Source organism: Chelonia mydas, chromosome 5, assembly GCF_015237465.2.
Source record: "Chelonia mydas isolate rCheMyd1 chromosome 5, rCheMyd1.pri.v2, whole genome shotgun sequence".
NCBI classification, from domain to species: domain Eukaryota; kingdom Metazoa; phylum Chordata; order Testudines; family Cheloniidae; genus Chelonia; species Chelonia mydas.
In genome coordinates this window covers 2,028,301-2,053,617 of record NC_051245.2, presented here as the reverse complement: position 1 = coordinate 2,053,617, position 25,317 = coordinate 2,028,301, and the positions used below count along the sequence as shown (strand labels likewise).

Below are 25,317 nucleotides of genomic sequence, written 5' to 3'. Positions count from 1 at the left end.
ACAGTTTGTATGGCAACTTCCACCTTCTCTGTATGTATATCTATATCTTTTTACTATATGTTCCATTCTATGCATCCGATGAAGTGGGCTGTAGCCCACGAAAGCTTATGCTCTAATAAATTTATTAGTCTCTAAGGTGCCATGAGTATTCCTGTTCTTTTTGCGAATACAGACTAACACGGCTGCTACTCTGAAACCTGCCATTTTAACAATGTTCCCTGTTCCCTTTCCCTCTAGCTGGACAGTGTTTTTAGAAGGAATCTCCTCTTTTTGACAGTCTTAGGTTATGGTAATTTCCCTTTTTGGGGAAAAGAGAAAAAGTGAGTTAAGATGGGCTGGGGCTGTTAAAGTCTGATCCTGTTTCTAGAGAAGACAAAACAAGAGAAATGAGGGAGAGAAGATGGGCAAAGATAGAAAATGCAGCTGCTGTCTGGTGCTCACTTTCACTTGCTGCAGTTTCACTGCTGGAAAAACACAGGTACAGCGCCTGGTCGTCTTAGCCACCCCAAGACCTGGCACCGTTGTGCAAGAGTTGGGCTGTTTAGGGCATTGCTTTTCCTTGCCTCTCTGGTCACAGGCTTACGGCAGTATTGCAAAATACGCAGCCTGAGCCAGCCAAACCAGACTTTTACTGGACAGAAGGAAAAAGGAGAGTGATAGGGAAGAGAATAAGTAAGAAGGGGAAGGAAAAGAGTTCATGGGAGGAGGGGTCGCGATGGAGAGAACACATCATCTCACATACCAGATAGTGGTTTGGATTCAGTCGGAGCCAGTGGAGGTGGCAGTGTCATCTAGGTGCCTTGCTTTGGCCTGGTCTGGTCAGAACATGTCTCAGCATTAGGATGGTGAAGGCCCAGTCGTGTTATGGTAGACCCTGGGGTCCCAGGAGTTGCTGGGATTGTTTCACCAATTTTCCTCTTGATCTCTCTTTTTCAAAAGGACCTCAAAAGATAGTGATGGGCAAAATAGCCCTGTCCCTTCATTATTTTATCCACCAATTAAGCTTAATTTCCAGCATACAAATTTTGGTTTGCTAATTTTCCATTCCCACACTTTTCTCATTTACAAGGCATGATCTTCACACAATCCTTGAATTATCCCAGGAGGCCACCTTGTTTGGACTAATTCTGTCGGTCTCCCTTTTGCACCTTTTCCTATCAACATTTGTTGTTATTAGGGTTATTGTGACATTTTATGACTGTCACTCACTTTTCACAGTTGGGCTCCCAATTAGGTAAATTTGTAGTCCCAATTATCACAACATATCTTCTCAACTGATTTTTTTTTAATATAATAAACTTGATCTCTGTCATCATGATTCTGTAACATAACATATATGATTTCCTCATTGTTTACAAGTTTTTGGTAACTGTTCCATGCCTTATTGTACACAGGAGCAGCAGAGAAGAGCTCTAAACATGGAGCAGAGGATCGGACCCAAAACATCATCATGGCCATGAAGGATCGCATGAAGATTCGGGAACGGAACAAGCCAGAAATTTTTGACTTGATCAGAGATGTTTTTAGTGAGAACAAATTAACACATGCTCAGCAAATGAAAACAGTGAAACAGAGCGTGCTTGATGGCACTTCCAAATGGTCAGCTAAAATCACTATCACTGGTAAGCTGAAGCTAGAAAATTCAGACTGGAAATAAGATGTAAATTTTAGCAGTGAGCATAGGCGCTGACTCCGTGGGTGCTCCAGAGTTGGAGCACCCACGGGGAAAAATTGGAGGGTGCTTTGCACCCACTGGCAGCTCCCCACCCATCCTGCCCCCCCCAACCCCAGCTCACCTCTGCCTCCGCTCCGCCTCCTCCCCTGAGCGCGCTACTGGGTCCTGCTTCTCCCCCCTCCCTCCCAGCGCTTGTGGCGTGAAACAGCTGTTTTGCGCGGCAAGCCTGGGAAGGAGGGGGCCGGAGGGGGAATGCGGTGCTCTTGGGGGAGGAGGCGGGGCCGGGGCAGGTATTGGGGAAGGGATCCAATAGGGGCAGGGAGGGGCGGAGTTGGGTGGGGGGGCGGGGCAGGGGGGATGTGAGCTCCCACTGGCGCTGACAAAAGTTGGTGCCTGTGGTAGTGAGAGTAACCATTGGAACAAGTGACCAAAGGCTGTGCTGGATTCTCCATCACTGACCGTTTTTAAGTCAAGACTGGATGTTTTTCTAAGAGATCTGCTCTAGGAATTATTTTGGGGCAGTTGCATGGTCTCTGTTATACAGGAGTTCAGACAAGATGATCGCAATGGTCGCTTCTGGCCTTGGAATCTGTGGTTCTCAGTGTTAAGCTGTCACTGGTGAGCATTCCTGTGTCTGAGGAGCGTAGTGCAGTAAGCTGTTCTGTCACACAGTACATGCACACATCTTTTAGCACTGCAGGCTTATAGCAAAACTTTATTATTATTTTCTCCACAGTGGTTTGTGCTCAGGGTCTGCAGGCCAAGGACAAAACTGGATCCAGTGATCCATATGTGACGGTTCAAGTTGGCAAAACAAAGAAGAGAACTAAAACAATTTTTGGGAATCTGAACCCTGTTTGGGAGGAGAAATTCCACTTGTAAGTACTCACTGAATATCTGCCCCAGTCTGATCCATTTATATTGTCTGTATTTCTTCACGAGCATACCTTTCTCTCCTGTATCTGTACGTGGTACTTCACGACTTGTAGTCGTGTCTGTGTTTTGTCTGTTTCTGTTTTACATAGTGGGTGCTCATAGCATAGTCTGTATAATGATATGTACTGAACTATACAAAAGTGTGCAATCCATTTTGCCTCCACTTCTTGTTCAATAGTTCATAGATTCTGTATCTACTTTTAGCAATATTTGTATAGAAAGTTGTTGTTTAGACATCCCCAGAGAGGGAAGAAAATCCTTAATAGTTTGAAGACTTAACACTGTTCCTTTATAATAAACACACTTTGAAATTCTTTAGAAAGGTAGCAGTAACACACACACAAAAGAAAAGACCTCACCATTCTTTTCATTGTTACTCCTTGCTGTGGTGTTTGAACTGGCTTGTTAGCGCATTGGGGAGTAGCTTGTCACTTATTTTTAAAGCTACTTGCTCTCCTACAGTGCTGTAAAAATAAAATAATGATAACTTGAGGGATAATCTGTTTACAAGATTATCAACCTATTTTGGGCTAAATTTAAAATAAAGGCTGCTTATATGGCAAATAAGCGCCAAAGGCTGAGTCAGTGAGCCCAGGATATGGTTATCGAGGTAATAAGAAGCACTGTCAAGTTATAGTTACTCATTTTAATTAAATGTAAAAACAATAAATGGGAAAAAAAAAGCTTCTGAAAATAAAGTGGACTGCGAAGATTCTGGATCCTAAATTTTTTTTAGCTAAAACCTCTTTGTCTCCTTCTTATCATCAAATTATCAATCCGTCTCTCCCTCTCCCTTTTCTCTCTCCTTCTCTTCTTTTCCGCTTTCCCCCACTCCTTCCCGCTCTAGGTCAGCAAGGCTCTTCTCTGCACACTGAAATATATTTGTTTGCATTGTATTTCAAAACTGAGTTTGTGACCCCCAAGCCTGTCTCTACCGTGTACAATGAAAACAAAAAATGAGATTCTTTTATTTTAACATTATTAATCCAAGGTAAAGTTATTACCTCCTAAACAGGAACTACCGTAGGTTATTATTGTAATAACTCTAGAATCAACATAGCAATAAGTCTGCCTCCATCTATATTTGTGTGAGTGCCATTAAAATCTTGATTTATGGCAGTGTCGTTACCATGGTATTTACAAGTATGTTCCAGTCTAATTTTAGGGAATATAACAAATACTGTGGTAAAGATAATACAATGTGATAAATTTCAGTGTTTTAATTGTGCCACTGTACAAGTTTTATGGAAATATCCATGATTCAGCCAGTAATATGAAAATTGATCTTAGTGCAAACATTCATTCTAGTATTGCTAGGGGACAGAGCACCAAGAAGGATGAGGTGTTGAGAGGAGCTGAGGAAAGTGGGATTTAAATAGACAAGATATTGAGGTTTAAGGATGCTGAAAAAGAACTGTACCAGGTTCAAGGTGTTCCTAGGTGTTGCAACTGACCTTGTCGTGGATAAAAGGAGAGCCATTTTTAATTGTCTAGGACACAGGAGTCTATCTTCTCAGAGATTTAGATCAATTGCAGACATGCTATTTATGCTTGGTGCTTATGGATTCCTTCTGCTGATGACTCTTCAAATGCTGACCTTTCCTAGCATTCATAATCAGAGCCTAGCTGTTGAACATATGCTACACAGCTTGACCAAAAACATTCTTCACTGAGAAATCTCTCTCCCAAGGAAGCTTATCCAAGAGAAAAATCATCATTTTTTTAATAAAGAAATTATTTGTTAGATCTTATAATCAAAGTGAGGAGCTTATATCAGTTATTGTAGAGGTTGTGATAGTACCTGCAATGTACTAGGCAAGATACAGTTCCTACCTTAAGAACTTATGGTCTGAAAGACAAAAAATACCCAAGGGAGACAAATCTAACCAGCAGAGGGGTCAGGTCAATGTGTTGGTAAGTTCTGCTTCCATTGGTTTTTGCACAAGTTGGTTTCATTGGGTTTTCATTGGTAGCAGAGGGGCCAGGTCAGAGGGTGGTCAGTAGGTTGGTAGTTCTACTTTCATTGGTTTTTGCTTTCTGTTTGGTTTATTGCATGAACTCTTTACAGCTTTCCTCTCCAGTGATTACTAGCTGGCTAACTTCTCAAAGGTGTCTTCATTCAACAGAAGCACAATTAAATGCTCTTTTCGAAGGTTTATTACAAAGTAGGATGTCTGTCTGTCTAAGTGATAAAAAGTTTAGCCATTTTAGGGTTCCTTTGTAACCCTTGATGTGATGCAAGGTGGTGTATGTACAACTGAATGCCCTATTCTTTTCATGAATACAAGAAAATTCATGGAAGTGTTCAGAAACTTAATCGTCAATGCTGTTTGTAAAGGCTTGTCTACACTTACAGCGTTGCTGCTATAGTACTTAGTGAAGACACTACCTGTGCCGACAGGAGAGCTGCTTCTGTCGGCGTGGTTAATCCACTGCCACAAGAGGTGGTAGCTATGCTGATGGGAGAAGCCCTCTCCTGAGGCCTGGTCTACACTGGGGGGGGACTCGATCTAAGATACGCAACTTCAGCTACGAGAATAGCGTAGCTGAAGTCGACGTATCTTATATCGATTTAGAATCACTTACTTCACGTCCTCGCGGCGCGGGATCGATGGCCACCGCTCCCCCATCGACTCCGCTTCCGCCTCTCGCCGTGGTGGAGTTCCGGAGTCGATGGCAGAGCGATCAAGGATCAATTTATCGCGTCTACACTAGACGCGATAAATCGATCCCCGATAGATCGATCACTACCCGCTGATCCGGCGGGTAGTGTAGACATGGCCTTAGTGACGTAGTGATACTGACATAAGTTGGTAGTGTAGACCAAGCCTAAGAGTGGAGTACCTATTCCAAGTACGGTTTTCCCGTGCTTGTTAGAATAAGGCGAGACAAGGTGCATACGAGTAAACTCCTTGGTTAAAGGTGATCTCCCTCCTTTCCTGTATGTTTCTTTTCTCTGAAAAAAGAACATATGGCCCAGCCTGGAAATTCAGGTTTAGAACCATGTTTCCAAGAATAAGACTTTGGGATCTTTTTGGGTCTACATTCCCAAATCAGTACTGTGTGGAGTACCTATTGCATTCCCAAATCAGTACTATTTTAGACCATTACCTGCCTACATTGCCACAGGATTAGCATTTAGATTAATGACCAGTTCTCAGAGTGCATTTACATCTCTGAGAGTAAGCTATTTGATAGAGCAGGTAGTAGGCCATCCTCGTTGCCTGCTAGAAACCTCTAACTGCCTCCACATCCATTACAGAAAGTCCTGAGGAATTTAATAGGAATGAAACCAAGTGAGTTTCACAGACATTTAATAAGCTTCTATTGAAATTACTCTAAAGACCTTTAAAAATGTGAGATTGATCCCTTCCTACTGCACAGTTACATTTGATTGGAAATGTATGGGGCATGCACTTTATTTCTATGTGTGTAGTGTCTATCACAAGGAAGCCTATATCCTGATTGTTATCTGTGGCCACTGCCGCACAAGAATAAATGGGATATTTTGAACTATCCAGTTTGATTTTAAGGCAGGATTCTAATTCTTCGTTAGATTCTATAAGATGGTTTAAAGCGCTCTAGGAAAGTTTAGGAGTACTTGTGGCACCTTAGAGACTAACAAATTTATTTGAGCATAAGCTTTCGTGAGCTACAGCTCACTTCATTGTATGCATGCAGTGGAAAATACAGTGGGAAGATTTATATACACAGAGAACATGAAACAATGGGTGTTACCATACACACTGTAACAAGAGTGATCACTTAAGGTGAGCTGTTACCAGCAGGAGAGCGGGGAGGAGGGGGGGGAGAACCTTTTGTAGTGATAATCAAGGTGGGCTATTTCCAGCAGTTGACAAGAACGTCTGAGGAACAGTGGGGGGTGGGGGCGGGGGGAATAAACATGGGGATATAGTTGTACTTGATGATGCGCTGGAGAAGTTTTAGTTGGGGGCTGGACCCATCTGGACCCATGGAAAAGAAGCCCTTGAGGAATTCCACCATGATTTCAACAATTTCCATCCCACCATCAACTTCAGCCTGGACCAGTCCACACAAGAGATCCACTTCCTGGACACTATGGTGCTAATAAGCGATGGTCACATAAACACCACCCTATACCGGAAACCTACTGACCGCTATTCCTACCTACATGCCTCCAGCTTTCACCCTGACCACACCACACGATCCATCGTCTACAGCCAAGCTCTGCGATACAACCGCATTTGCTCCAACCCCTCAGACAGAGACAAACACCTACAAGATCTCTATCAAGCATTCTTACAACTACAATACCCACCTGTTGAAGTGAAGAAACAGATTGACAGATCCAGAAGATTAGCCAGAAGTCACCTACTACAGGACAGGCCCAACAAAGAAAATAACAGAACGCCACTAGCCGTCACCTTCAGCCCCCAACTAAAACCTCTCCAACGCACTATCAAGGATCTACAACCTATATGAAGGATGACCCAACACTCTCACAGATCTTGGGAGACAGGCCAGTGCTCGCTTACAGACAGCCCCCCAACCTGAAGCAAATACCAGCAACCACACAACAGAACCACTAACCCAGGAACCTATCCTTGCAACAAAGCCCGTTGCCAACTGTGCCCACATATCTATTCAGGGGACACCATCATAGGGCCTAATCACATCAGCCACACCATTAGAGGCTCGTTCACCTGCACATCCACCAATGTGATATATGCCATCATGTGCCAGCAATACCCCTCTGCCATGTACATTGGTCGAACTGGACAGTCTCTACGTAAAAGAATAAAAAAACACAAACTGGACACAAATCAGACGTCAAGAATTATAACATTCAAAAACCAGTCGGAGAACACTTCAATCTCTTTGATCACTTGATTACAGACCTAAAAGTTGCAAGTCTTCAACCAAAAAACTTCAAAAACAGACTCCAAGGAGAGACTGCTGAATTGGAAGTAATTTGCAAACTGGATACAATTAACTTAGGCTTGAATAGAGACTGGGAGTGGATGGGTCATTACACAAAATAAAACTATTTCCCCATGTTTATTCCCCCTCTCACCCCCCACTGTTCTTCAGACGTTCTTGTCAACTGCTGGAAATGTCCCACTTTGCTTATCACTACAAAAGGTTCCAGCCCCCCACCCCCCAGCTCTCCTGCTGGTAATAGCTCACTTTAAGTGATCATTCTGGTTACAGTGTGCATGGTAACACCCATTGTTTCATGTTCTCTGTGTATATAAATCTCCCCACTGTATTTTCCACTGCACGCATCCGATGAAGTGAGCTGTAGCTCACGAAAGCTTATGCTCAGATAAATTTGTTATTCTCTAAGGTGCCACAAGTACTCCTTTTCTTTTTGCGAAAACAGACTAACATGGCTGCTACTTTGAAACTAGGAAAGTTTATATTTTCTATTCAGTTCTTTTTGGAAGGGCTGATGCAGAGCACCCGCATCTATGTAGTGAAATTACAGGTATAGTGTTTAGGAGAAATTCGATAAGGAACAAAATTTCCTTTGAAAGGCAAAGCCCTGTGCTTGCTGAGAGGCTACTTAACCCCTGTTTAAAGCATATGATTATTGGCATCATTTGCTAATGTTTGGAAAAGGACCCAGTCTCTAATGGATGTGGACACTGGAAGTTGCCCTATGTACAATAGGACAGCTCTGTATCTCCTGTCCTTGGCACAATGCAAATTGTTCACTTTAAAATATCTTCCCATGGAAACTGCTTTGTGCTACCCAGCTGGGTCTGATCCTGAATGGCAGGTATGAAATCATTCTGTCTGGAACAGATTACGTTGTCACTGGGCACTTTGCAAAGTGTGTTTATTCCTTCACTGCGAAAGGGTATGGAGCTTAGAGTGGTTGCTTTGCCTCCCTTCAGTAGATAATCAATATTATACTTAGACACACACAGCCACAAATAATATACTTCATCACGGCTATTGCTTCAGGAATGGCACTGCTACATAGTTAACTACTGTGGTGTCACCCACAGCTTCCGTTTGGTTCCGTAATTGTCCTTTCAGCAGCCTAGCCTATTATCATGCTCGGCACCTTTCAGTCATCTCTGTAGTTACATGTGATTGTTCCTCTGAGTTCTGTGTTTACCCTGCCCCTTTCAAGACCGTTACATCTGATGCTTGCTCTGCCTCTGTTGTTCAGCTGCATCTTGATGACCGTGGAACCTTTCAGTTGTGTTTCCTCATCCCCTGTGCCTGGGCCTTAGTTGGATGAAACCAGTAGTAAAGTAAAATCATATTCTGTCTACACGGCAATTAGACACACGCAGCTGGCCTGTGCCAGCTGACTTGGGTGAAGGGGCTGTTTAATTGCAACCTCTGAGACCCTCCCACCTTGCTGGGTTCTAGAGCTCGAGCATCATCACAATCCCAAATGCCTACGCCCCTGTCACGGAGTGTGGGGGAGTCCAGGCCCTGCACCCCTCTTCCTGGGATTCACTGAGACTCTCAGCCAGCCAGTAAAACAGAAGGTCTATTGGACAACAGGAACACAGTCCAAAACAGAGCTTGTGGGTACAACCAGGACCCCTCAGTCAAGTCCTTCTGGGGGAGCAGGGAGCTTAGACCCTAGCCCTGGGGTTCCCTGCGTTCCTCCACCCAGCACCAAACTGAAACTAAACCCCCCCCCAGCAGGTTCCCTTCTGCAGCCTCTGTTCACATTCCTGGGCAGAGGTGTTACCTCCCCCTCCTGGCTCAGGTGACAGGCTCTCATGTCTCCCATCCCCAGGGCACATTCCCAGGTCAACACTCCCCCGTCCCTGCTGCGTCACATCGTCACAGCCCCAGTTAAATAGAACCAAGCCCCATGAACCCGTCTCGGCTGGCGGGATTTTGAATTGCAGTGTAGACATACCCATAGTTTCCCAGCTCAGTGACCCCTATGAAATTTGGATTTCAACAGTGGAGTTGATGCTATGCAGCAGTGCCTAGGAGGAAGCTGGGATAATGTAGTTAGAGATTAAGTGGTTCTGAGCACTGCTTCTGCCTTTTGCACTTTGAAGATTTGTTTGTGTAATGACAGCAGCAGAGATAGGTAACAGCAAAATGGTTGTACTTGTCCCTCTAAAACAGGGGTTGGCAAACTTTTTGGCCCAAGGGCCACATCTGGGTATGGTAATTGTATGGTGGGCCATGAATGCTCACAAAATTGGGGGTTGGGGTGCAGGAGGGGGTGAGGGCTCCAACTGGGGGTGCGGGCTCTATGGTGGGTCCAGAAATGAGGAGTTCAGTATGTGGGAAGGGGCTCTGGGCTGGGGCTGGGGGTTGGGGTGTTTGGGATGGGGACGAGGGCTCTATCTGGGGGTGCGAGTTCTGGGGTGGGGCTGGGGATGAAGGGTTTGGGGTGCAGTAGGGTGCTCCGGGCTGGGACCAAGGGGTTCGGAGGGTGGGGGGGATCAGGGCTGGGGCAGAGAGTTGGGGCGTGGGAGGAGGTCAGGGGTGCAGGCTCCAGGTGGCGCTTCCCTCAAGCAGCTCCCAGAAGCAGCAGCATGTCCCCCCTCTGGCTCCTACGTGGAGGTACAGCCAGGCAGCTCTGCATGCTGCCCCATCTGCAGGCACTGCACCTGCAGCTCCCATTGGCTGTGGTTCCGAACCAATGGGAACTGCAGCGACGGCACGTGGGGTGGCGGCAGCGTGTGGAGCCCCTTGGCTGCCCCTATGTGTAAGAACCAGAGAGGGGACATGCCGCTGCTTCCAGGAGCCATGGTATGAACGGAGTGAGGCAAGCCCCTGACCCCGCTCCCCGACTGGTGTGCCGGAGCAAGGCAAGTCCTGGACCCTGCTCCTCGGCAGAAGCTCGAGGGCCAGATTAATGTTGGAAGGGCCGGATGTGGCACCCGGGCCTTAGTTTGCCCACCCCTGCTCTAGAACAAATGAGTTTAATACTGGTAGGAACAGAAGACTTATTTCTTTGTTCTTTTGGGATAATTATTTGTCAAGGAGATCTTGCCAAATCTCAGGGCTTTTACTCCATGGTTGTCATCCTTGACCTCTCAGCTGCTTTTATACCAGGGATCGGCAACCTTTGGCATCAGGGTAAGCCCCTGGTGGGCCGGGCTGGTTTGTTAACCTGCTGCGTCCGCAGGTTCGGCCGATCGCAGCTCCTACTGGCTGCGGTTCGCTGCTCCAGGCCAGTGGGGGCTGTGGGAAGCGCCGCGGACTGAGGGATGTGCTGGCCGCCCTTCCCGCAGCTCCCATTGGCCTGGGATGGCGAACTGCAGCCACTGGGAGCTGCGATCGGCCGAACCTGCAGACGCGGCAAGTAAACAAACCGGCCCTGCACACCAGGGGCTTACCCTGATGGGCTGCGTGCCAAAGTTTGCCGATCCCTGATTTATACTCTTCTCCTGCCCTGGTTCTCTGATCTCTCAAGCCATCCCTTCCTCATCTCTTTTGATTGTTTCTCTGCCTCCCTCTCTCACTGTCATGGGGATTGCACTAGGCTCTTTCTTCTGCTCCCTTCGCTGTACCATTTGTTATGGTGACCTCATCTGCTTAGATACAATTGCCATCTTCACACTGACAACTTACGCAATGGCCTCTCCACCCTAACCTGTCTGTCTCTCCATGTGCTTAGCTGGCCTCTCCTTTTAAAAGTTAACATGGCCAGAAACACTGGCTCGCTGTTTTCCCCATCGCTGTTGACAACACAACTATCCTCCCTTCCCCAGATCTGTAAGTGGGACGGCTTGGACTCCACCTTCTCTCAGCCTGCTCATTCAGGCTGTATCCAAACCTTGCTGCTTTCTCCCTCGAACATCTCTGAGTCACTCTTTCTGTTTCTCTACATCATTACAACTCCCTCATCCCGCATCACCTCAGATAGCTGCCTCTACCCTGGTTTTCCAGACAACCACCTTGCTCCCCTCAGATCCATTAAAAACTCCTGCAGAGAGCCCGTCTTCCTGCTTATCTGCTCTGTCCTTTCATGTCCTCCTCCATCTCCTTCACGCTGTCATCAATGCCACTCTATATTATCCACCTCTCTTACAAACACCTTTTTCACTTTCTTCCATGCCACCCTTTATGTGCAGGAACTCTCCCTGTAACACTAGCCTGTAACGGTATTACCCTGTTCTCCTTCAAAACTCCCCTCCACAGCCACTGCTACCATGATTCCTAAAGGAAATACAAGTCCCAAATGGCTGTATAAGTGCTCGCTAGGCATTTCAGATATTTATCCTTTTAATTTTACCTTGTAACTTATATTTTTTAAATGGCTCAAAATCATTTAGCTATGTGCTTAGCTGGCCTATTTAAATCTATGTAAATATTCCTCTTTCCCTTGTCCTCCCTCCCCCGTTCCTTCAATTGTTTGTTACACCCACAAGTTTCCTCTTGTCTTAAAAACACTGTAGGTAGAACTGAATAGGGAAACAGTTTTTGTATCCTGGAAGAATTTTCCATTTTTCCAAAATGTTTCCTGCCAGAAATTGGAACAAAAAGTCAAAATCTTGAAAATGTTCACAAAGAGATAATACAGGATTGGTTTTTTTTTTTTGATTGGGTCAGTTGAAATGTTTTATTTCAGTTTCAACCTTTTTAATTAGTTTACTTTTTTAGACTATAAATAAGCTGAAATTTTGAATTAAAAAGTTTTGAACTGTAAAATGGAACATTTCATTTAAAAAATGTTGAAACTGGATGTTTTGACAATTTCAAAACATTTTTTCCAAAATGTTGTTTGAATCAGGAAATTAATAGACGCCGACCCTTCTCCACAAACAGTTTTTGTGTCAATGAAATTGCATTTTCTGATAAATATTTTGTCAAAAATTCCTTACCAGCTCTAACTGTAAACTCTTCAGAGCAGGGACCGTGTCTTCCTCTGTGTTTTCACTATACTAAGCACAATGGTGTCCTGAGTCTAATTTGGCCATCAGAGCACTACAGGAATTAAAATAATAAATAAATGATAGTGGCATAAGCCAGGGAAACTCTTATTTGTGAAAAGGAGGCATTAAGTCACAGTTTCACCAATTTCCCTGCCTCCCATAAGAACGGCCAGACTGGGTCAGACCAAAGGTCCATTTAGTCCAGTATCCTGTCTCCCGACAGTGGCCAATGCCAGGTGCTTCAGAGGGAATGAACAGAACAGGTAATCCTCAAGTGATCCATCCACTGTCGCCCATTCCTAGCTTCTGGCAAACAGAGGCTAGGGACACCATCCCTGTCCATCCTGGCTAATAGCCATTGATGGACCTATCCTCCATGAACTTATCTGGTTCTCTTTCGAACCCTGTTATAGTCTTGGCCTTCACAACATCCTCTGGCAAGGAGTTCCACAAGTTGACTGTGCATTGTGTGAAGAAATACTTCCTGTTGTTCGTTTTAAACCTGCTGCCTATTAATTTCATTTGATGACCCCTAGTTCTTGTGTTAGGAGAAGGAGTTAATAACACTTCCTTATTTGCTTTCTCCGCACCAGTCATAATTTATAGATCTCTATCATATCCCCCCTTAATCGTCTCTTTTCAGCTTGGAAAAGTCCCAGTCTGATTAATCTCTTCTCATATGGAAGCTGTTCCATACCCCTAATCATTTTTGTTGCCCTTTTCTGAACCTTTTCCAACTCCAATGTATCTTTTTTGAGATGGGGCGATCACATCTGCACACAGTATTCAAGATATGGGCATACCATGGATTTATATAGAGGCAATATGATATTTTCTGTCTTCTTATCTATCCCTTTCTTAATGTTTACCAACATTCTGTTCACTTTTTTGATGGCCACTGCACATTGAGTGGATGTTTTCAGAGAACTATCCACAATGAGTCCAAGATCTTTCTTGAATGGTAACAGCTAATTTAGACCCCCACTGAAAATACCATCTTGGAAGCAGTTTGACTCATTTCATCTTTTTTTATTCATTTTTTACCCCCTGGTTTTTGTACATTATTTTTATTGAAAATTTTTATTTTAAATAATTCAGTACAACTAGACAATCGAGGTGAAATGTCACAAACAATCACAATAAAAACACTCCAACTAATATAAATATATTTAAAAAAGAGAAAACAGGAACATAAGAAGTGCAGCAAGTGCTGGAGAGTGTTAGAGGGGTGCTGCTTCCTGCATTATGGGAACGTTTTATATCACTGCGATATATGTTCAGACTCCACAAGACTGGGTTTATGCTGTTTCAATTTAAAAGTGAGCATTGTCCTTCATCTCCCAGACAATAAACGTGTTCGAGTTGGATCCCAGAGCTCTCGTTTCTGTAGAAGTGGGGCTGATATCAGCCTGGCTGTTTTGGTTCAACAGTAACAAAGACTGCAGATTCTATAGGTGTACTCTGCCTTAAACCCCGCCTCCCCCCCCTCCCCCCCGCCCTGCCCCACCACCTGCCTTGTCCCCCCAGGTTCAGGTGTTTAACAGCACAGAGAGCTCTGGTGAATCACTCTGGTACAGAGCCAGGAGAGGAAATACAAAGAGGAAGAAGCCCCACAAAAATAGTAGCATCCCTCTGGGAAAGGTGTGTATGGTAGAGACAGTAACAGTCTTGAGGTGTACAGATCCAGTTGGTACCACTGAAAACTCTCACGTAACATTCTGCGGTGATTGTGGTGCTGCGCGGTCCCCTGTTGTAAGTAAAGAAAGAGAACACCGTTATTCCAGGTACCTCGTGTGGTGCATGTTCAAGTTTAAAAGGCGCATAGTGCAGATCAAACTAGGTCAAATCAGCTTGAGTATCTTCCTAAAGAAGCAGTACCTTTGACAGACTGTAGTAGAGGGTCGAGACCTAGGGCCAGGTTAATAGAAGTCCTTAGGCACCGAAAAATGCTGTCAGTGGGAGTTAAGGACCTAACTTGCTTAGGAGCTTGTGAAAATCCCATTGTGCATGTCTGTCTCCATCTTCGGGCAATTAAATACCTTTCCAAATCTGCCCCTAGGACATTGAGAGAGTTTTTTATAATATTTGTTTTGGTTATGAAGAATTTTTAGTGTGTAGCCTCTTATTCTGCTGGGCCTACAGAGATGGCAACATGCCCAAATAGGTTTGAGAGCTAGAGGAAGAGCCAACAGTCTTAGCATCTCCTCTTCAGCACACCATGCAACAAATCATCTTAAACACCTGCACATGTTTACATGTGGGAGGGAAAGAATTAAAACCAGGGAAATATTGATTGAAACATTGGTTTTCTGTCTTCTAAGTGGTACTTTGAATCCCTTGAGGAATGCAGAATGGATTGGTTTTCAAACAGCAGCAAACGATCAGGACAACCTCAAATTGCCTCTGCATTTCTCCATTTCATTCACAGTGAGCTCTTCTGCATTAGCTGTCTGTTAATGAATCCTAAAACACAATAGATGGCAATGGGAGACCAAATGAGTTCTTGGTAGGGAACATGTAAACACCACGGTTGCTGCCACATTTCACTGACTTGGCTTAGCAAATCTCTTTTGACCCATTTCTTCATTCTCTCTCCTTGTTCATTCTCCCCCTGTTGCTTAGCAACAGATGCAGTAGGTTTGAAAAGGCTAGAACATAGACCGTCAGCAGGAATTGCCATATTTTCAGGCACCCCCTTTTTTTTTCTGGTGCGGCCAGACATTTGTAACGGTTATGATGAGTAATCACCCTTGTCATGGTTTTATATGAGCATTCAAATTGCTTTATCACATCACATGCCCAATAAATGAGCAAAGCTTTTGTGACAAGATCTCTCTATTCGCTGTGTCACTATAGCTTTTGAGTTCTCTCACTTCCTCTGTGTGTTGTGCAGGTCACCTGCCTGTTTAGGTTTTAGGATACCTGAGTTTTTTTTTTCTCGGCATCAGATCAGATGTGAAGCTTCAACTGAGAACAAAGCTGCCTTTTTGAAGGAGATTTCTTTAGTTCCCTGCCTGGGGCATGTTGTAGCTCTTAAATACCAACTTCGTTAGAGTTGCTGTTTCCCATCCCTTCCTCCCACACAGAAGCAGTATTATATCATCTCCCTGACTGTGTTGTTTTGTGCATTAATACACTGTTGCTTTGCTAGTGACACTAATAAAGTCTCAAACAAAATTAAGTTAATGGCCTCCATTTGAGTCTTCTTTGGTGAGGAGAGGAGAATGGAGGAGAGAGTTCTTTGTTGTTTAACAGAAGTTTGAACCTCTGACTAATACACTATAATCAAATCACTAAGCGGCATGCAGTATCCTCTAGCAGTCCCTGGTAGTGGTCAGGGTCCTCAGAGTTTTGTGGCTACATTGTAGCAGAAGGCCTTCAAAAACTCTGTAGCACAATTCCTGTTGAGTACTTAAATTTTATTTACATCTCGCATCCTTCATCATCAGCTGCCAATGTGAATGAACATCTATGAAATGAATACCACTAAACGAATAGCAGAGAATGGTCAGTCATGCTGTAAAACCATGCATTCTACACCCTTGGATTCTGTGGCTGGTCACCCATCTGTATTTACTTGTCTTGTTCACAGTGAGTGCCATAACTCCTCGGATCGGATCAAAGTGCGTGTCTGGGATGAGGATGACGACATTAAGTCTCGTGTCAAGCAGAGGCTGAAACGTGAGTCGGACGATTTTTTGGGGCAGACCATCATCGAAGTCCGCACACTGAGTGGAGAGATGGATGTATGGTACAATCTTGGTGAGTAGCTTTTCAGTCCTCTAATTTAGATTACAATCCTTGGTATAGTTTACAAATGTATGGAACTTTCCTTACTAAATTAGGCATGTTTGGGTTAGGAACTCTCATAATCCTGTGCGTGCATTAGTGTAATTTCCAAAGAACATGTGACTTTGAAGAGTTTTGGGGGTATGTTGCGGGGCAGGCTATCAGGTGGTGGTCTTCCCAGTGAAAAACATTGGCCAATACATGCTCTTTGGAGAATCATAAAGGCAGAGTATTTTCTCTTTGCAAGCATTATAAATCACTAGAGCTGGGTGAAATTTTTTCCATGAATAGTAGATTTGCTAAAAAATTAAGTTTTGGTTGACCTGAAACTATTTGTGAATTTGACACACGTGCTAAATAGTTTTGGCCACACACACACTTTTTTTTTTTTTTTTTTTTTTTTTGAGATGTAGGGGCCATTCACAAAATGGGGGAAAGAGGAGGAGGTGGTGATGGTGCGCCCCCCCCCCCCCCCCGCTGACAGTAAGCGGGTGAGTTGTATCTGAGCAGTGACAGTATGTGCACGTGGCGATGGGAAAGAATTTTGAAGATTACGAACTGCCTTCATCCTAATGCTGCTTCTGCTGCCTCTCACAGGGCCCCAGATCTGTGTTTCTGGGAGGGGGAGCAGTGTCTCCAGAGTGGCTGAAGGAGAAGCTGCTTTTAAAGAACTGAGTTTGCGGATGGAGTAGGGACAAACTCTGACATCTGTACTGGGCTGAAATTTTCCTCTGGCCTCCCCAGTGGGCCCAGTGATGATTATTCTGTACAGCTGTGTGGGAGATGTAGGTTCAGTTTTTGTTTTTAGACTCTCTTCTGTTCTGCCTAGGCTGAGAATGGAGGAGAGAGTTCTTTCTATTGTTTAACAGAAGTAAGAGGGCTTTGGGGATGGCAGATTGACTGAGGAATGGGATATGGCATCTTTCACCTGTAGGTCACCAGTTCAAATCCACCCTCAACTGATAGATAACTGAAAGTTTTAAGCATTGGAGAACTGTTCACTGGCCTATAAGAAATAAATTATTGAATTTCAGTCCACTTCTTAGCAGACACATGTGACCCTTAGTTGGAATTAATTTGTTTGTTGGGTGCTTACTTCGTGAAACCAGAGTCTGAACTCCTCTCTCATCCTATGAGGTGCTCCCTGTGGGTATGAGATGCCAGGGCCTATGTTGTACCTGTACTGTGAATAAACAGGCTTTCAATCTCAAGGGCTGTTAGATGAGCACATTTCACCAAGGCTGGTTTATATTTTAAAAAAAAAATTAGAAGCAGGAAAGTGGGGAATCTTGAAGGCTCATATGAGGACACAGAGGACATCTTAGTGGCGGATGTTTCTCCTCATAGCAAGAAAAGTTAAGTAAAGCTCAGAGGAGTTAGTAACTTATTAAAGATGCTGTTTCCTTGCAGAGTGTCGGAAAAGGCACAAAGGACCAGGCTGGCAAAAATAAGATGGCCATACCCCAGACATTGTGGATTCCCACTGTCCCTCATTTTAGTGGTCAATTAATTGAGCAGGATTGGGAGGTGGGAGTTCGTTCCAAAAAGATCTGTAGATGGAATGAAATAGTTCATTCTGTTAAGTCTGTATGAAAGGCTCCTTTAGTGAATTCTGACAGAAGAGTAGTTTAAAGACAGTGTAGTCCATTCCACTCTCAGAAAGTCCCGCTGGTTGTCAATGTGCAAAGAAACTCAGCACTCAATAATTCTAACCCTTAGCACTTTAGTCATCTATACTGGGAATTTGGTTTTTGATTTTTTGATTAGCCCAGATTAGGGATGCAGGCAGATATATTTTTATGGATTTCTGAAGTTATAACAGACTTCTTTATTTACTGTACTACAAAGGAGCATTCATTTTTTAAATTGTTGCTGGGGTTAATGGGCAGCCCGTGTGGGTCAGTAGTGTTGTGGAGAAGTGGGTTTGAAGTCTGGAAAATTGGACCTGAGGCATGTTACCTTCTGTTGCATCCTGGCCACGTTAATGCAAGTGATGAAGATGGTAATCAGGGGGTATAATGTCCTCACATTCTAAAGCAGTATGTGCTTACCTGGTGGAAGCATTTAACACCTCTATTTTTAGCATCATTAACTGTCTGTCTTGTGCAGCAACAATTGAGGAACATTCAATTCTGTGTAGAGGAAAATGCTCTGTTAGACACATCAGTTCTGTTGCAGAGCTCGAGACATATGTTTGAATTTGGGACAGGCTTGATTGCCAGCAAATATTTCTAATGCTCTGATAAATTGTCGTTAGTAGCTTTTAGTCCTTTCCTGCCACAGCACTGTTTAGCATCAGAGACGTGTGACAGAGGAGTGGCTTACGATTCAATTCACTGTGTTCCAACGCTTGAAGAGGCAACTCCTTCTTGTTCCACGAGTTCATTACTCCTGTCGTTACTGTAGAATTAAGGGGTTAGAAGGGACTGCCAGTGCCAATATGCAGGATTTGTTGTGTCTAAACCATCCAAGACAGATGGCTATCCAGACTCTTTATAAAAATCTCCAGTGAAGGAGATTCCACGACTTCCTGAGGAAGTTTATTCCATTGTTCTACTGTTCTTACAGTGAGGAATTTTTTCCTGAGATTTAATGTAAACATACTATACTATAGTTTGAACCCATTGCCTCTTATCCTGCTCCCTATGGCAAGAGAGAACAACTTTTCTCCATCTTCTGTTATAGCGGCCTTTCATGTATTTGAAGACAGATCTCATGTCTCCCCTTAACGTCCTCTTTTCCAAACTAAACATACCCAGTTCCTTCAGCCTTTGCTCCTATGGCTTGAATTCCATCCCTCTGATCATCCTTGTCACTCACCTCTGGATCCTTTCCAGTTTCTCTACATCTTTTCTCTCTCTACATTGGTGACCAAAATTGGACACAGTACTCCAGCTGAGGCCAAACCAGTGTGGAGTGGAGCGGTACTATCCCCTCCTGTGACTTGCATGCTATGCCTCTGTTGATGCAACCCAAAATTGCATCTTTTTTTTTTTTTTGCAACAGCATCGCATTGTTGACTCATGTAGTAGTAAAGGACTTTGTACTGCAAAGTAATTTAAGGGAAAAAACATTTTTGGGTGACAAGAATGAGATCTTTAAATGTGTTTTCTTGATTGATTCCTTTGAAGACATTTTCATCGTTAAGTGTGTTGTCCAGAGAGTTGGGCCTGGAGTTGACCAGGAGTATCCAGACTTTGCTCAAATATGGATGGTATGCAAGTAGCCTGATGGCCATACCTTGTGTGCATCAAATGGAGGAGTTTGCCGTGGTGCTTATTTTTAGTATGACAATGTAGAATCGTAGGACTGGAAGGAATCTTGAGAAGTCTTCTAGTCCAGTCCCCTGCACTCATGGCAGGACTAAGCCATGTCTACACTAGAGAGCTTACAGTGGCACAGTGTTACAGTGTTTGGCTTGTGATCTGCTATGACCCCAGGTCCATTTTCGCAGGGCTCCTTTCTAGGCAGTCAGTTCCCATTTTGTGTGTGTGCAACTGATAGTTCCTTCCAAAGTGGAGTACTTTGCATTTGTCCTTATTGTAGTCTGTCGAGACTCAGATGGTATCCGTAGCCCCTGTTTGCCAGAAGCTGGGAATGGGCAACAGGGGATGGATCACTTGACGATTACCTGTTCTGTTCATTCCCTCTAAGGCACCTGCCATTGGCCACTGTCAGAAGACAGGATATTGGGCTAGATGGACCTTTGGTCTGACCCAGTAGGGCCATTCTTAGGTTAGGTCAGAACATCTCAAATCAAAATACATTTTTGCATGCTGAGACTTGTAGTCTCCACAGACTATAACGTCTATATTCAAGTTAAGAGCCATTGGAGAGCTCTTGGGCTGGATGCATTTGTCCTTCAAGTCATACCTTGGCCACCACTACCATAGGGGTAATGTTAACAGCATTCTACAAGCAAGGACCAAAACAAAGACGAACTTCAGTGAGTGGTATTTGCGCCTTCTGCCTATGGGAACCCACTCTGCTCTACTCTCTTGTAATGGTGACAAAGACATGCCCGGCATAGCCACATAGGTATATTACCCCTGTGTCTGACCGTCTTCTCAGTGTGTCCCGGAAGGGGGTTGTGTGGGGTCTCTGCTGGAAGCTAAGAACTAGCTGACTGTCATGGTTATTGAATGATGTTTGTATAGGAAGGCTTCGGGATAACCCAATCAACACTGAGAACTGTGAGCATCCCTGGGGCCAGCCCTGTGCACCTTGACCAGGTGCAGGCCTCAAGATTTACAAAGATGAAAAGAATCAAAAGTGTTTGAATAGGGGAATCCCTGGGGTGACAGACAATGGTCTCTAACTGTGTAAGAGATGAAAAAAGAGCACAAGTTGTTACCCATTCCAGCAGGGGTGTCTCAGGAAAGGTGGATCCCAGGTTTCAAAACTGAACAAGTGCTGGGTGGACTAACCTTTGGTAGCCTAACACCAGGGAAAAATAAACCTGTGGGGTTGGTGGTGCAGTGGCTTAGAATATCCTGTTACCTGTAGAGACTGGATTCCAATTCTCATGTGTGAAACAAGTAGAAATAAATTGGCTGGGATTATGGTAGTCTCCAACACAAAACCACCACAGAATCTGTCTTAATTGTCCCTTGGTGCTGGAAAGCCAAGGTGCAGAATTCCACAGGGTGCTGCAAACCTGTTTAAGGGCCTGGACTGGTATAACAAGCACTTTAGCATGTGATCGAGGTACATGGGCAGAGCTATGCTCTTAATCCAACTGAAGTGAGGGTAAAATGTTCTGAAGTGCTCAAGTCCCCTTTTCGGAAGTGACTTAGGAACCTAAGTCAACGAGACTGAAAACCTGTCTAACAGCAGTATCTGAATTTGCACTAGGGAACCTTTAGTGTACAGCTGCAGGGTTCACACGGGCAGTTAGTGTGTGGCACTTTGGGACGCTGTGGATTTACACACCAGCTTGCCACAGAGTGTTCATGTAGTAGACATGCCCTTTGACGCCTACACGTCTAAATCAACTCTGAAAATGGGCTGTAGTCTCCTAATCACATAGTTGCTTTTGAAAGTTTAACCCTTAGTTCCTTAATTTCATGGTCACTAAATTCATTCTCAGATTCACACACCCTCTGAAATAAAGGGTTTCAGCATGTTCTTTGGCTTTTCTGATTCAATAACCTGCGTGTTAGTTGAGTGGCTGTCCTGTGCCAGTGGAGCTAAAGGACTGCGTTTTAATTATTTTTTTTATGCGTTGAATTGCGCATGTCTGAAATACGCATGTAGTTATCCCAGTTGTGTGTGAGACGGCGCAAATATGTCATGGCACGTGTGTTCATTTGGTAAATGCAAATTTACACGAACACTTTGAAAAAGACGATATTGAAGGGTCGTATTTCACTTCAAAGTCAGCCTGGACTTCCACGTGTGTTTTCCTTTTACTGCGTTGTGCTGCTGTGGCCATAAGAGCTAGTTCCTGTGCAAAGAAAAATATTTTTAACTTACTATTTATTTTTCTTTCTAGAGAAAAGAACCGATAAATCTGCTGTATCTGGTGCTATACGCTTGCAAATCAATGTGGAAATAAAAGGAGAAGAGAAGGTGGCTCCGTATCACATTCAGTATACATGCCTTCACGAAGTGAGTAAGCCAGTGGTGGATAGTGGTAGTAGTTATGCATTCTCTGTCCTAACCCCTTGGCTTGGTAATGTGGTATATGTCCGTGTCTTCTTCCCCATGAACTCTCTCAGCCTGCTTATATAAAGACCATAGTCTGTCCAGTTGTAACTATAAGCCCTTTTAAGCGCATTAAGATGTGGCTAGCACTGCCTGTTTTAAGAAAGCTACAAAAGCTTTGCCCATGTACAAGGTGGGATATCTCATCTTGGATGGGTTGTGAATAAATTGTTAATTGTCTTCTGAAATATTTTAGGGTATCAGTCTTGGGGGTGAAGCCCCTCTATTTATCCACTGAGCAGGCGGAGTGCAAACATTGGCAGTATAATCTTCCCCCACACTGCTGCACTACTTTACTACTACGGACCATTAGGCAATAGAGGATAATCCAGCATCCATGGCTGTTCAATCCTTGGTGTCTCTTGCGGTGGGCAAAAGTGGGCCAGATACCTCTGGGAGGTGGAAGAATAAGGATAAGAGGTGTCAACTAAATGTAATGGGCTGGCAAGCAGGTGTTACGGTCAAATCATTGCTTTTTAGTTCAGTGGCAACTCTGCTTCTCTAATTGTCTGGATTTTTTCCCCCTTCTCAATATGCAGGGTCATTCCCTTCCTCCTTTTGAAAGATCATTTCTTTCCTTCTTTTATCCAATGTTTCTGTATATCACAGACAAAACTGAGATGCTTTGCAGCTAAAATAATTAGATCGGGAGAAATCATAGGTTAAAGCAAAAAGTCCTGTGGCTCCTAATTAGAACATGAGATTTTTCATCACTTGATTTACACACGGAGGAGGCGAATGTCCTGAAGGCTTATGTATCTGTATACGACATGAGTTGGAGGAACACTGAGAAATATGCTGAACTGCGCGTGTGTTGATTACTATACAGCAGCAGTGGGTGAAAGCCTTTCCAGTGTAACTAGATGAGGCTGAAGGTTGGAATGAATAAGGGTGCGTAGCTGATTCTTTTCTGAGCCCAAGTCAGTTGGGATATCGTTAGAAATATCCCTTTTTCCAAAGATCATAATGATCAGAATGTTTGGCAAATAATGAATGCCTGGGAAAGGACCGTTACATTAGTTTAAACAGTTCGTCCGTTTTAAGTAATTTTTATCTCCCCTACAGAGCCTTTTAAGTTTCAGGAGACCAATCAGTCTGAGATTTCGCTGGCGGAAGAAAATACTTTATTGCATCTTTTACAAAGTCCTTACTTCAAGAGAACTTTCATTGCAACCAGTGGGAATTCCCTTGGAGTAAAAGTTGCACAATTTGGCCCACTGAGGGAGGTGCTTTTTCCCCCAAGGGCCTTGCAATCTAATTAAATTACAAATGTAAAGTGGAGTGTTAAACCTTCGAAGGCTTTGTTCTGCACCTCGTTTTAGGCAATGTTACAGCTTGTTCTTTGTGTGACTGTTGTTAGCTTGAAACTTTGGAGGGCAAAGGCTTGTGGCTGCATAGTGAAGTTTGTTGTGCCAGAATGATTAAGGAAGCTGTAGAATCATGGTGAAACGCTGGCTAGCTTTCCATTCTGAGCACCTCAGACCATGGGGATCATTGTGAATGGTCCATGATGTGACAGAGAAGCTGAAAAAGCATTAAGCCAATTTTTGCACAGTTCTGTTAGGTGGTTTTACTATGGGCAGACTGCATCTGTATGATTCGGGTGCATGGCAGACATGCAGTTTGTGAATCAAATATGCTTGTGAAGTTCCATCCATTTTATTTTTATTTCTTTAGATTTATACAAAGTCACATTAAGGACATATCCAAAGTTGCACATACCTTTAACAATTATTTGAAACCACAGCTTGCAGTTTCCCTTACCTTCAGTACTGAGGTGTGGCCCATGGGGGCGGTGACCTGTAGTTGCAGGCCTCACGCTTGTGTTAAAGGTCTGCTCCACTTCATGCACATTGGGTTTGGTCCTGGGGGCAGGTTGTCCATGCTGTCCTTTGTTAACGTAAATTTGAGCACTGATGGAATAGCTAAAGCGTTATTTCCTCAGAGTATGAGTGAGTTATTTATATTGGTAGGTGAAATTGTAGGGATGAATCTGAGGAATCCTGTCATGGATGCTGAGGAAGAAAACTGAGATATATTAATAAAAAAGCAAATAGGTGTTTCAGATGTTCTGTCTCCAGGGTGGTTCCAAGACGGTCACATTGCGCTCAGCCTTAGAAGCTTCCAACACATCAGGTTTAATTTAGTTTGTTTCCATTTCAGAACCTCTTCCACTATCTCACAGACATTCAAGGGAACGGGGTGGTGAAGATCCCTGATGCCAAAGGAGATGATGCCTGGAAGGTGTATTTTGATGAGACAGCCCAAGAGATCGTGGATGAATTTGCAATGCGTTATGGTATAGAAACAATATACCAGGCTATGACGTAAGTTACTCTCCATGTGTTCCTCATACTGAACCCTTGCTGTAGTTAATTTATTTAATCTCAAAGGGAAGAGTTCTAAATATGTTGGGTACTCAATATTTTTAGGATAGCTGGCATGGCCTGCGATTTCACATCTGGCTCTGCTGGCTACTGTCCTTTAGGTTTATTGTGAGTAGGAAAGGGCCGTCATGCTCTTAGCTTAGCTTCCTCAAAAGATAGAAATCAGTGGGTGAAGAAGGATCAGGATTGAGGGACTCGGAACCCACAGCTGGCTGATAGTCCTGCCCCTTGAATTTCAAGTCTGAGCAGCCGTATCCGGTGGTGTTGATGTAAATAAGCATGAGCTTGATTCCCAGAGGTAAACCATTGATGGTGTGAGATTCTGGGTCCTCCATTAATTGACCCCTGAGTTATTTAAAATGTGTCTTCCCTACGCCCAAATAAAAGCGTTTAGTGGGGATGAGGAAGAAGGGTATTTGTGACCCAAATTTAACACCAGTGCTCTTTCATGGTGATCAAAGAATCCTGGGTCAAGAACCAGAACAACCAGTTTTTAAGTAGGAGGATTTGCCGAAGGCGATGACCTGGTTTGCTCTGTTTGAAACCAGACTGTTCCAATTCTTGGTTTCCTGGGGGCCTTTCCTAAACACTGAGCTCTGACTTGGGTTCCTAATGCACTCTGCTTCTTCCTTCAGACCACCATTTGTATTGCATTTGCTTTTTGTCTTCAGTTAAATATTGAATGTGGCAGATTAGCTTGAAGAAACTCACCTTTGAAGTTGAAGTTTCAGTTCTGGGGCATCCTGAAGCCCTTGCACTGAATGCATTCCACAGATAGTTCTCCATGCACATACCTTCATTTTCTGCCAGTTGAACGATGATAACCCAAGTGGAAAGGAATTACTGAAATAGAGCTGTGCTAGGCAGCCCCCAGGTGTTCTTTGCTCACATATAGTGTTTATGGGTTACGATTAGAACCTACGTTTCATCAGTTATGCTACATCTTTAAGAACTGCTAAAAAGTACATCC

General features: G+C 43.9%; 1 protein-coding gene across 10 annotated transcripts in view; it reads left to right on the top strand.

The window, feature by feature from the left end:
* Positions 1–25,317, top strand: part of UNC13B (unc-13 homolog B) — a 397,323-nt gene that overhangs the window by 265,684 nt on the left and 106,322 nt on the right. For all 10 annotated transcript variants that reach the window (XM_043546786.1, XM_043546787.1, XM_043546788.1 and 7 more), the window contains 5 exons: positions 1,395–1,622; positions 2,412–2,553; positions 16,058–16,227; positions 21,749–21,864; positions 24,124–24,287. In XM_043546786.1, the coding sequence (XP_043402721.1) occupies positions 1,395–1,622; positions 2,412–2,553; positions 16,058–16,227; positions 21,749–21,864; positions 24,124–24,287 (820 nt within the window). The remainder of the gene's footprint in view (positions 1–1,394; positions 1,623–2,411; positions 2,554–16,057; positions 16,228–21,748; positions 21,865–24,123; positions 24,288–25,317) is intronic.